Source organism: Henckelia pumila, chromosome 2 (assembly GCF_033568475.1).
Source record: "Henckelia pumila isolate YLH828 chromosome 2, ASM3356847v2, whole genome shotgun sequence".
Taxonomy (NCBI): Eukaryota; Viridiplantae; Streptophyta; class Magnoliopsida; order Lamiales; family Gesneriaceae; genus Henckelia; species Henckelia pumila.
In genome coordinates, this window is record NC_133121.1 from 15,241,090 (window position 1) to 15,254,022 (window position 12,933).

The window sequence follows — 12,933 nt, forward strand, 5'->3', positions numbered from 1 at the left end:
ATCATTTAATAGCTATATTTTGGAAGCAAGAGACATGCCTATAATCTCTATGTTGGAGTGGATTAGAACAAAACTAATGATCAGAATTCAGGTGAAGAAGAAAGGAATTGAAAAGTATGTAGGCGAGGTATGTCCAAATATAGTTAAAAAAGTGAATGAGTTTGAAGAAAAGGGCAGAAATTCACACGCACTCTTTTGTGGAGGGATGGAGTACCAGGTTCAAAATCCGAATGGACAGTATATTATTGATTTGGATAAAAAAGAATGCAGTTGTGGGATGTTTCAGTTGTGTGGATATCCATGTTCACATGCTTGTGCAGCAATTAGGGAGCATAGACTTCAAATTTCGGAGTTTGTTCACCAATACTACAAAAGAGATGCTTACTTGAGGACATATTCTCACATGATCCATGCAGTACCAAGTGAAGATTATTATTGCAAGACAACCTATGAGTCACTCCAGCCACCAGAAGTGAAGAAAAGATCTGGGAGGCCAAAGAAAAAAAGGAAAAGAGGGGCAGACGAGGTGAAAAACACATCGACAAGACAAGGGCTGACTCACACATGCTCTAATTGTTTACAAACAGGCCATAATATAGGCAGCTGCACAAATCCTAGACGGGTATGAACAGTTTTTTATTTATTTATGCATGCATATGTAATTGATGATAGTTTACTGAATATGTTAATTATGAACTAGAGCACAACTTCATCAAGGAATCAAAGAACAGGGAGAAATAAGACAAGATCCAAGGAGGTAACATTTAAAATTCAATATTTACGTTTATAAATTTCTAACCTTAAATTTTAAATTTTATTAGGCCACCTCCATAACAAGGAACAATAGAGGCACAGGTGCCCAACATGTGACCTCATCACAAAGGAGCACGGTTCCTGAATCCATAACAAGGAACAATAGAGGCACAGGTGCCCAACATGCGGCCTCGTCACAAAGGAGCACAGTTCCTGAAAATTCACTTCAACCATCTTCGGCTTCAAATTCACAGCAACCACCATTAGCCACACAACCACCACAATCCTCAATGGCACAACATCATCGGGTTCATATGATTTTTAATGCTAATGCCAGTGCAAGTGGTACCGCAAGTGCAAGTGCGAGTGCAAGTGCAAGTGCAAATGCAAATGCAAGTGGTCATGCTAATGCAAGTGCAAATGCAACAGCTACTGCAATGGGAAATGAATTCACAACTGCAAGTGCAGATGCAAGAGTGAAGAAAACCACAATATCAGCTGTTTTGGAAAAAATCAAAAGGAGAGCAAGAGAAAGGGCTGGACTTGCTTTATAAGAAAGACTGATTTTATGAACTTTTGTGATTCAAGTACAATTGCAACCTTTATTTTGTGTACTTTTGTTAAATTAATGGATGTACTAAATTTATGAATGGTTGCACTAAGTTAATGAACCTTCATTTTGTTATTTACTTTGGTGTATTGAACTTTCATTTTGATCAATGAATTATGTATTGAACCTTCATATTCCAACAGAATTAGAGTTCATTCTATTAGAAAATGCATTGAATTACAACATTAACATCGAATTACAGTAAAATACATTCAACATAACTTCATAATTCATTAAACTTCTTAACAATATGGCATAAAGCCACAAATTACAGAAAACTTCTTAACAATATGGCATAAAGCCACAAATTACAGAAAAATTATAGAAAACTTCTTAAACTTCTTAACAATATGACATAAAGCCCCAAATTGCATAATCCCCAAATTACATGAACCTAACAAAAGGAACCCTAAGGACTCTTACATAACTTCATCAACGCCTGCAGCTACATTGGTGGTTGGATCGAACCTTTAGAAGCTTGAATTCCAATATCACGTCTTCATTGCCACTGTCATGCAAATTTTCGGTAGTCGGGCTTGGAATCGAAGCTGATGGCTGCCCACTGCCCGATCTTTCGCTTGTTGGACATGGCATTGAAGCCGATGGCTGCCCACTTCCCATCTCAGACAATGGCTGCCCACTTCCCATCTCAGATGACACCTCAACACCACGTACACTTTCAGGGACACACCAACGAAAATACCCACATTTCTGAAAAGAGCAACAATAATATAGTCGTCCTTTGGATGGTTTCTTGGTTTGGACAACTCGAATATGAGCCTTAACGTTGCACTTACACCATGGAGTTTGAGGATACCTCACATCAACCTTTGATTCCATCTTCCCTAAATATTCAGAGAAGCCGAGAGAAGAACAGATGAGTGAAAGAGACGAGATACAATACATTCACATATATCAATTATCTAAGGGTATTTTAGACTTTTTGTATATAAAAAAACTTCAATATTCGCATCATATAGCGCGTGTACTACAAACCATGGCGGGAAGGGTGCGTGTGCTACCGATCCAGAAATACAGGGGGTTTTTAGCTCAAAAAAATTACACAGGGGGTTATCAGCGAACCCGGGATATCACAGGGGTGATATATGCAATTTCCCCTTAATATAATTTAATTTAGTTATATCCTAATCCATTCCCTAAGCCTACCCCAAAACTCACGTTCTTTTCTCCTTAGCCGACATGCACCCCACCTCCATCATCACCCTCTCCATCGTGTTCATCAGCAAACCCAGCCTCCATAGCCAACTTTGGTGATTTTTAACCAAGCTTGTAGATTCGTTCGTCCTGAGCGTCGTACACGCGATAGAAGCGTCGTTTCTCAATTATCTTCATCAAGGCATGTTTGAATTCTCTTTTTGGCCACCGTATAAGCTAAATATTCTAAATTCATCACGTTTTGCATTGATAATATGATTTTCATGCGAGATCTTTATTTTATGGATGAAAAACTCATGAATATGGCTTGTTTGCATCTCATCCTCACGTTTTTCTTGCATGGGTTGAACATGGCTGGAGACGTGTATGGGTGTCCCTAAAGTTGAGCTAGGTCGGGGTTTGAGGCTGAGATAGGCTGGAAATGAAGCTCTCTTCTTCTGAGTAGCAGCTCGCGTAGGTTTAGGGTTCCGAGGAAGTGAGGTTCGTTCTCCTTCCTCAGGCCACGATTTAGTGCGTGGTTTGTTGGGTTTGAACCTATAGGATGTTAGCTAAGTCTCAGAAGTGGTTTTACGGTCAATGGTTGTCGGAGCAAGCGGCACGAACGAAAGTTTGGCTGCTGCTCATGTCTGCGCGCGAGGAGGAAAAGGGGGTCTGGTGCAGAGCTTCGTGTGAGCTGTGTAGGTCACGGTTTAGGCTGGGTTATGGCTTGTTGGAAACGTCTGATTGTTGGCTAGATGTAAGTGGTGGTACTCCGGCCGGTGGTTGCCGGAGTAAGGCGGCCGACGCCGCTGAAGGAGGAGTGGTCTGCGCAGGTTTTGAGGGAGCAAGGGAAACGGGCTGTGCATGTTGGTTTCGGGCTGGGCTCGGGCTTGGGTGGTCCGGGTCGGGTCGGGTCTAAGACATGTCGGGTCATGTTAGTTGGGTCCGGGTCCGGGTTATATTAGTCGGGTTCGGGTATTTTTATTTTTAAGTAATTATTGTTTTAAGTGTTTTATTTGGGTTAAGCTTATTATATATATACTTGGGCTTTTAATTATTTTAATTAGGCCTTAAAATTAGTTAATTAAGTAAGCCAAATAATTTTCACGAACTTGGGAGCCCATGGGAATTATTGGACAAGTCTGTGAATATTTGGGCCATATTGTTATGTTTGAGCTTAAAATTAAATTAATGATACAGTCTAGGAATTTATGGGCTTAAGTTTAAATGACCAGCAGTCTGGACAATCCCATGAAAAATAACTAAGTTCGGAATATATATTTAATTTATTTTATGCATGAAGTTTATTTTAAGTATAAGTATATTTATTATGAAAATTAATTAAATATATATTACGAACATATTTTAAGTGCATGCATACATGAAATATTTTATGATGTGATCATGATTAAGAGTTGAGCAAGAAAATATTTTTATGATGGGAATTGAAGTGATGTGACAGAACAGTTCAGAAGTGGTTTACCACCAGCACAGTTCAGAGGTAGTTTATTACCAGCATAGAGGTGATTATTCATCGCCACATACGTTAGTTTTATAGACTGATCAGTCGGCACGGATTCAGTCACATTCATGGATATAACCATAGACCGTTTATAATGATGATATACTCAACTATGATAAGTATGTTTATTTATGATGTATGCACAGACAGATATTCATGATGATTCATTTAAGAGCATGCATGCATGTTCATGTAAATTATATGTATTAGTATGTTTATGTGGTTGCATGATTTTTAAACCTTGTTATTATGAGATAAAATATGTTGGGCCTCTAGGCTCACTACGCTTATATGGTGCAGGTGATTATGATGATAACATAGTAGCTCCTACCGGCGGTGAGGGCCTATGAGTTCACCTGCAGACAGGGGCGGATCTAGAAATTTTATTAAGGGATGGCAGCCGGTCAGACAAATATATATATATATATATATATATATATATATATATAATTAATGAATATTTGTAATAATTTTTTCAGCAAAAAATTATCTCTTCACTGCAGTTGTCGCGACTCATAAATTAAAAGCCAAACTTACAAATTCTTAAGCTGACAATTCTTGCTTCAACAATTATTTTTTAGGTTTAAAAAACTTAAAACTCATTTGTGTTTACGTTTTAAACTTAATGCTTGAGCTTCAAGTTTTAAAGACTATGAACCACAAATTTTTGGGTCACTTTGCACACATTAAACGATGAAGATTAAATTAAATTTTTTGACCCTCTTTTATATTTTTGTATTTGGTTCCTAATTTATTTTCATAAAATATAATTTTTAACTATAAGGACATATTATAATTTTATAAAAAAAATTCAAGGGGGGCAGCTGCCCCCCCTTGCCCCAACGTGGAGCCGCCCCTGCCTGCAGATGGCACCCGTGACCGTTGCTATCAGAGTTTTTATGTCTTTAGATTTTTATCAGTTCTTTAAACACGTTTTTCCGCATTTATATTATTATGGTGGTTTCAAAAGTATTATCTTATTTACGTGTGCATGACGTATGAATTTTTGTATGAGATTCTATTTTAATAATGCATGATACAAGATTTTTATTAAGTATTTGATTAATATTTATATAAGTTATTTATCAAGTTTTTATTCAATGTTTAATTTTAGTGTTTATACATATATGTATGAACATATATGTATTGTATGTACTTTTATTATTTAATAAAAAAAATTTCTAGTATTTTATTAGATCGAGTCGTTTCAGATCTTGTCGGGCTAATTGCATCTAGTCCCCTTGTGAAAATCCTAATTATCACAAAAACCTCATGTGAAAATTTAATAGGCTAATATGTCTTTGACCTTTTAAAATTTTTGCTCACAGCACCCAACATGTAATTGCACGCACTGAACTGCATATATTTATGGTGTTTTGGTGTTTTTTACACATGATTTGACTATATTGTCCTCTTTTTATAATAAATTACTCTCTTTTTTTTTCTTACCAATAAAAGTGTTGTATTTGTGGGGTGGGGGGGGGGGAGGGTGTGGGGAACTTACAAAATGTGGACCAAATTTAATTCAAACAAATCAAATATGAGGAATAATTTAAATTATTTTTAGACAAAAATTATATATAACATTAAAATATTTTTCCCTTAATATTTTGTATACATCAGTCTATTAATAAAACTCAACTTTAATTAATTGATTTATTATGCACAATATTTTTCTTTATAATATCACTTCTTATATAATAAAGTTTAGCTTACTTTCATAAACTCAAATACAAACTTTTACATGTTAGCAACTAAAATTCTCTTGTCTCATAAGTGACACGAAAAACAATTTTATTTTGATGTTAAAATTTAGTATTATTTATATTATATCCCAATTTTTAGTATAGATATACAAAATATTAGTCAATTTTTTTCACAAAAATATATTAAAAAATATTGAAATGTAAAATTTTTATATACCAAAATGTGATTAAAGTTTGGGGGGACAAATAAAATATTTTAAGATTAAAACTAATATTATTATGTTAATTTATATATATTTTTAACAAATTAAAATATATCCTAGCGATTAACGCCAAAGTTTTTATAATATAGAATTTTTATGTAAACTCTCTCTATATATAATATTATACTGTTAAAACTAAGTTCTAAAACTAATTTTCATTTATTTTTATTTTTAATAATGTCAATATACAAATTAAATATGTTAACGGTGATAAAGAATATTTTATTTTACAATAACAATTTAGTAAGTACATATATCTCTTTTATAAGATATTATAATTAATTAGAAAATTAATTTTTTAACTTAAAATTTAAATTTATGGGATACAAAATTTAGAACTTAAAACAAGGATAACTTGTTTTGAAAAATTGAAAATAACATATAAATTAAGATGAAAATAGAACTAACAATTAATATTTGTCTCTATAATTTTTTATATTAATGATATTTATATATTTGAGGGAAAAGGTGAATCTTTGAAGAAAAGTGATGCATCAGCAAAGGTGAATGAGGACTTGGAGTGGGATGAGATTGAGGATGTTGGAAGTGGAGACGAGAAGAAAATTTCAGTTGTTGATGGTGGCGCCACGAATAGGGCTGAACTGAGGAAGTTGATAAGTGATGCAGTAGATGATGAGGGGACTTGAGTTGGGATATTGAGGATGACGATGAACGAGGGAAAGCTTGATTGCAAAACCTTGTGCTTTGTTAATTCAAGAAATAGATGCGGCCTTTGAAAATTTCGGTCTTTTTTATTCGAAAATGCTTACTTGTCAATGTACATGTCAGCTCCATATCAGTACTGAATTGGTGTCACGTCAGCTCCACATCGAAAAAATGACTAAAATTGTCAAAAACATAAAGATAGCGAGCTAAAACTGAAATCTGAAAATATAAAGGACTGAAAACGCAAAGTGACAAATATACGGGATCAAAAAAACAATTTTCCCTAACTTTTAATATTATGATACTAAATTTTTTGTTTTAGTTTTGTTCTTTTCATAATTTATATTCTTAATTTTTTTTAATTCTAACTTTTTATATTAATTCCATAGGTTTTATTTTTCTTCTTTTGTTTTTTTCAAGATTTATTTATCTATTTGATTAACTACAATTCAATTAAGCCACAAACTAAAATTTAACTTATTCCTATATATTTTTATATTGCCTAACATTACTTAGCGTAAAATAAATAAAAACAAATTGTGAAAAATGAAAAAAATAGTTTTTTTCAAAAAAATAATAATTAAGAAATATATTATGTAATGTTATTAAGATATGCATTAGTTGTAATTTAATGAATGTCATAAATGTATAATGTATTTATGAATATTACATTTACATATAATATAATAGAAATATTCATTTACTTTTATATCATAACTAAAATGTTGTTAGTTTCAATTTTTTTTTTTTACTTTTATATCCCTATATGTTTTTATATGACCTTACTTATAGTGTAAATAAAAGGACAAAGTTGTTATTTCAAAGTCGTAAAACTTTACCCTTTTATTCACACTTTTAGATAAGTAATAGATATTACTATTTACATATAATATAATAGAAATATTCATTTACTTTTATAATCTAACTAAAATGTTGTTTTTACTTTTATATCCCTATATGTTTTTATATGATATTATTTATAGTGTAAATAAAAGGACAAAGTTGTTATTTCACAATCGTAAAATTTTACCCTTTTATTCACACTTTTAGGTATATAATAATAATAATAATAATAATAATAATAATAATAGATTGATCATATTTGTATCCTAAAGCCTTTGTTGCAACTGTAAATGGTATGTGAAGTTTCATTATTCAAAGCTCTCAAAGTTGTGAAAGTAGCAAAAAGCCAAATGCGGAAGTACTTGTGTTCACATCTTTTGTTTTTACAGTGGTTTCACAAAGAATCACACAATTTGAAAAGATAAGGTTAATGAAAGTTGAAACACATCAGTTGGAAAAATTCTTCTTCCTGAACAGAACAGAGAACCATACTCTAAAAGAACTCGATCCAAAAAAGAGAGTCGATACAGGACTAAATGACACTCAATTTAACCTCAAGATCAACCATTTCTGGAGACTACATTAATTCAGTGGATGTATAAAGGACCAACACTAAAAACCTGGCAGATTAGAAAGAGGAGAAAATGCACAATTTTAATCAGCATTGAGAACTTCTTTTGACATGAGAGCATCACCAAAATTACTTGGAAATCACACGTATAAATATTTATGAATTGTTGAGACCTGAATCAGACTTTGTGTCTTCTTTACGTGTTTCAACCGAGGAATGTAAAGAAAGAAACCGTCCTCTTTGAGCACGTGGAGGAAGATGCTTTGCAGGCTTTCGCGAACCATTAACGGTCCATGGCAAGAACACCCCAGTGCCACCACCCGGAACTCTTTTAGGACTCACAACCACAGGACGCACCGGGGCTAACATCACCACAGGGGAGCGCAGGATACTCCATTTTGGCATCATGGTCATTGGTTCGTAGCCAGTGAGTATGGTGTTTGGATTTGGGGCACCAGGTTGCCACAAAGTCATGGCTTTATTTAAAGGGCTTTCTGCAGGTGTGTTGTTTTGGGTCTCTGCTCGAACTCTGAAGAAAGTGATGGTCACCCTCTTGTTAACCGAGGCGCACATAACATGCCTTGCCGTGTCTGAGCTGTTCCCTCTCATGACTAAAAGAGCCCTGCACAAAATGTTTGGAATTAAACATCGTATCATCCATAAAAATCTGGAGGGGGGAAAACGATTAAGTTCAACACAGACCCTTCCTTCAGAGAAAGCATGAGTGGCCCTCTATAATTTCCTTCACCATCGTTCACTAGCGTGCGGCCGAATGCCATTGTTGATTCGGAGAGGAGGAGTGTAGAAAGAGGCTGGTCCAAATGAGGTGGTTTAAGAAAAGGCTGAGAATATTCGCCCTGATACCGAAAAAAATTGTTAATAGTAAACACAAGACATGGAACTAGAGGAGCAGACATAAATGATACAAATTTGAAATACATATACCTCATCAAAGAAGGTAATGATGCAGCTGTTTGGTTTCCTGTGTTCTGGAATCAGATGCCATTGAATCAAGTGCTCAATTACACCTTGGAGGAGAGCTGGGATCGGCTCGACATAGTCTGTCAACATAATTTAAAGAAAGAAACATTAAAATTACTAGCAGGTATTCATCACTGTTGCAAAGGAAAAAGATATCAAGAAACAAATCAATAGAGGCTAAACAAACTACGCTCTAACTGCATACTCTTTTGGGTCGTTGAATCATTGTTTATCTTCCCGAAAATGGGAACGCCTAGTTGAATCAACTCCCTCTTGTTTCCTTTCACTTGCTGATTGTATAGAACAAAGGTCTCATCTGAAAACACATGCAGCATTAGATCAGAGCTTTCCTCTAGTAGAATGGATTGCACAAGACTCATCGCAAAATATCGGAAGACAAAAATAAGCACCAAAAAATCAATTCGTAAATTTGAGAACATATTGGAGTTCTTGGTTGAATATGTTGAATCATTATGTCATATTTTGTCATTGGCAAAACAGTTTTAGCAGCAAATCGAATTATTTAATCTCAAGCAAAATGAATCCCCAAACCTGCTCAAACCTGGTTACAACCTCAAAACTTCTGGTCCAAAACGAAACAACTAGTCTAACTATATAAGCATCACGGATCACAGGATCCACCTGACAGTTCACCGTTCTGACCAGCGACTCGAAGTTCATTCACGAAGTCATTCAATTTAGAGAGCTCGACATCAGTGAATAAGTCTTCATACAACTTAAGACCTCTAACAACATTCACCTGCATTGCAATTTATGGTTATAATTAGCACGTTAAATAGACATTCATTCATCACGAAATCGAAAATCATCTGCACAAGAAAACTAAGAGATTAATAAAGAAACGAACTCACCATATGCCCTTTAACTGGCTCCTTTGCGATGAAACCTTTCGTCATCTTGATCTGAGCACGACGTGCATCACACTCTTCATGGTTGGAACATATATCAACATGTTCAAGAGATGGCTGCACTTCTTGAGATCCTGCCGTACATCATAAAAAAATAAGGAATTTTGGAATCATCCCAAAACCGAACTACTAAAAACAAATGGATTAAATAAATGAACACAACCTTCTTGCACAATAATCAATGTAATGAAAGAATATATTCAACGAAGAGTCATTGTAAAAGGAAGGCAAAGCAAAAAAGCTGTCATCTAAAGGGACCAGTTCTTTCTCTCGGGATTAACAATGTGTGTCTATACAAAGCCTCTGTCTGTTTTCTTGTATTCTCCTCCCTATGTTTCTTTTATGGTTCAATTCAAGAACTTCTTTCTATATCAGGTTAAGTTTACTTGTTTTTCCAAGATTTAGGTCTCAATTCGTCGCACTGGGCACATACGTGTGGGGTGGGGAAAAAGAAAAGTGAGCGATACCGTGATATTAATTTGCTGTACCAAGTCCACTAACAGACCATGACAAAAAACGAAAAAGCATCATTTGTGCACCATTCATAGAGCATGAACTTATATGAGTGGAATAGTATCTAAATGGTGCACTTTGCCTTATCGGACCAAGAATCTAGATCAAAAGGGCCCTGTATTTTTTTCATATTCACTTCAAGATTTTTATCATATTTTGCAACTCTCCCTTTTTTGGCCAAAAAGGAACATATCTAAAAATCATTAAACTATGAGATATGCATGTTTTTTTTCTCTTGCAACAAGTGGAAGGCCACAAAGACCCTCGATTATTTAAAAAAAAAAAAACAAAAAAAGGGCCATTTTCAAAACTGATATCCATGTTGAAGAATTAGAAAACCGGTTCGGCGAGGCAACTCGGTGAAGTCAAACGAGTTGGAAAGTCCGAGTTGCTTGTGGAAACAATAAGAAGAACCCATATGGGATCCGATTCCGAATATCCCCTTCAAGACAAAATGGACCAGTGGGCCAACAGCAGCCAAGAAAAGCCAACTGGAGGCAGCCACCACATCCAATAAAAGATCCGACGGTCCAGACCAACCGCCGCCCACCAAAAGAATTTTTTTATTCAAATTCTTTGTATAGATAGCCATTGTACAGGTGCCCCGGCCACAGATCACAATGATCTTGCTCCATTAATGGCGTCCCAAATAACAACAATTCGATTTTTTGCTTAAAAAAATTAAATTTATTTGAGAATTTCGTCTTCTTACAAATTCTCGTGGCTCTATTCTGCTCACAATTATTAAGGATTCGGATTTTTTGCGGTTCCCCAAACTAACTTTGGACTCGTTGCCCAACAAACTTTCCGACATCTCGATTTTCTCAAATCGCCCATAAAATACTCGGAGATTATCAGAAAACATAAAATTTTTATTTTAAAAAAAAATGAAATGAAGTATCACATTACCAAGTATTTTATTTTCGTATTTAAATATTCTGGATCATTCAGGAAAGTCTGTTGCTTGCTGAACAGTAACAAAACTTATATAATCAACGTTAAATAATATATAAATATTTGGCAAAAAAACAAATTGATCTTGATCCTCATTGTAACATGTTTGATTTGTGATGATGCAATGGACAGATCGAGGCTCAGTGAACTTACCTGTATCGGTGATCTCACTTTCAGGCGAATCATCTCTCTCGGATTCCTCACGCGCCGCTTCACCGCCGTCATTCTCAATTATGTCCGCCGATTCCTCCGCCGGGCTCTCATGGTTCTTCACTTTCTCATCACACGACTCTGCACATGCGACGTTCCTCTCCTCTATCTTCTTCGCGGCCACTTTCTTGAGCTCCGTCGGAATATCCGCGATGGAGAAATACTTCTGCCTGTGGAGGATCGGGATCCAGTTCATCCTCCGCCTGTGTATAGCCGCGAAAACCGACTGGTACTCGGCCGGGCCGCCACTCTCCAGCTGCGTCAGGTGGCTGCAGAGCGCATCGATGATAGCATTCGCCGCCGCAAACTCCCCACGGAACCACGAGATGATAGCATCCTTGGCGAACGTCTCCGACACGGTGGTCATCATCACCCCCGGCGGCGGCGGCAGGGGCTGTTGCACGACCGCTGGCGCCATGATCGGATTCACCTGAATCCTATCGCCCTGAGCTAAAACGGCGGCCGCCGGCGGCATCTGGATATAGCGTAGATTGTCTGAGATGGGTGAATCAATCACGAGAAGCTAATTTCAGTGAATACTGTGATTTGGGATCGTCAGTGTGAAACAGTTGGTTACATATATGTGCCTAAATCTCGGTAAAATTTGTGGGATTGGAGGAAATTGTTGAAAAAAATGGGAAAAAGAAAAGCAAAATGTGATTCTTGAAATTTAGAGAGCGAAAAAAAATCGTTGGAGGTGTGAAGGGTTTATGTAGTTTTATATGTGTGGAAGAGGAGTGGTGGAATAGTCCGTACCAGGTGGGGAACATATATGACGTGTCCAAATTTCAGCCTACGTGTCAATTTATTTCTCTATGTCCACGTCATATGTTATACACTAAAACAAACAAAAATTAATATTGTGTACTTTCTAATTCAATTGCTTCAGTACTTGCCTTGGATTTGTGTTTATTCAGTCCTTTTGAAGTTATGTTTGAAGAAAAAATTACCATCATTCGCACTATCTTACATATTCTAAGAATATGAAAGTATGACGAAATGTCGAGATCAAGCACCGAGGATTAAGATTTGAGTGTACAAAAACATTTTCCATTTTCGTATGACAAAGTTAGATATTAGAACATGAGTAATTAGAAATCCACGTGTAACTTTTACAAATCTAAAAATACTGAACACAAGTAATTATAATATTCCAAATATAGTTTTCCGAATCTCAGATGAAAAAACGAAAAAGTTGATAAAGAGATATATTTAGGTAGTGTTTGCAACCTCTAAAAATATGTGATTATGGAAATT

The 12,933-nt window shown here is 35.5% G+C and overlaps 1 protein-coding gene across 1 annotated transcript; it reads right to left on the minus strand.

Annotated features, from left to right (window-relative positions):
* Positions 1-7,907: 7,907 nt before the first annotated feature.
* LOC140881145 (RNA demethylase ALKBH10B-like) lies at positions 7,908-12,344 on the minus strand. The gene is made up of 7 exons (XM_073286216.1): positions 11,620-12,344; positions 9,943-10,073; positions 9,713-9,830; positions 9,276-9,386; positions 9,035-9,150; positions 8,792-8,946; positions 7,908-8,711 (listed from the first exon to the last, which is right to left on the minus strand). Exons 1-7 carry the CDS (start codon positions 12,149-12,151, stop codon positions 8,246-8,248), a joined length of 1,629 nt encoding a protein of 542 aa, XP_073142317.1. The 5' UTR covers positions 12,152-12,344; the 3' UTR covers positions 7,908-8,245.
* Positions 12,345-12,933: the final 589 nt, after the last annotated feature.

Excerpts from the sequence above, each read along its gene's own strand:
- LOC140881145 (XM_073286216.1), bottom strand. The coding sequence starts at position 12,151 with ATGCCGCCGGCGGCCGCCGTTTTAGCTCAGGGCGATAGGATTCAGGTG. Across the intron at positions 9,387-9,712 it reads TCAGAACGGTGAACTGTCAG|ATGAGACCTTTGTTCTATAC; the intron begins GTGGATCCTGTG and ends ATGTGTTTTCAG. Across the intron at positions 8,712-8,791 it reads ATGCTTTCTCTGAAGGAAGG|GGCTCTTTTAGTCATGAGAG; the intron begins GTCTGTGTTGAA and ends CATTTTGTGCAG.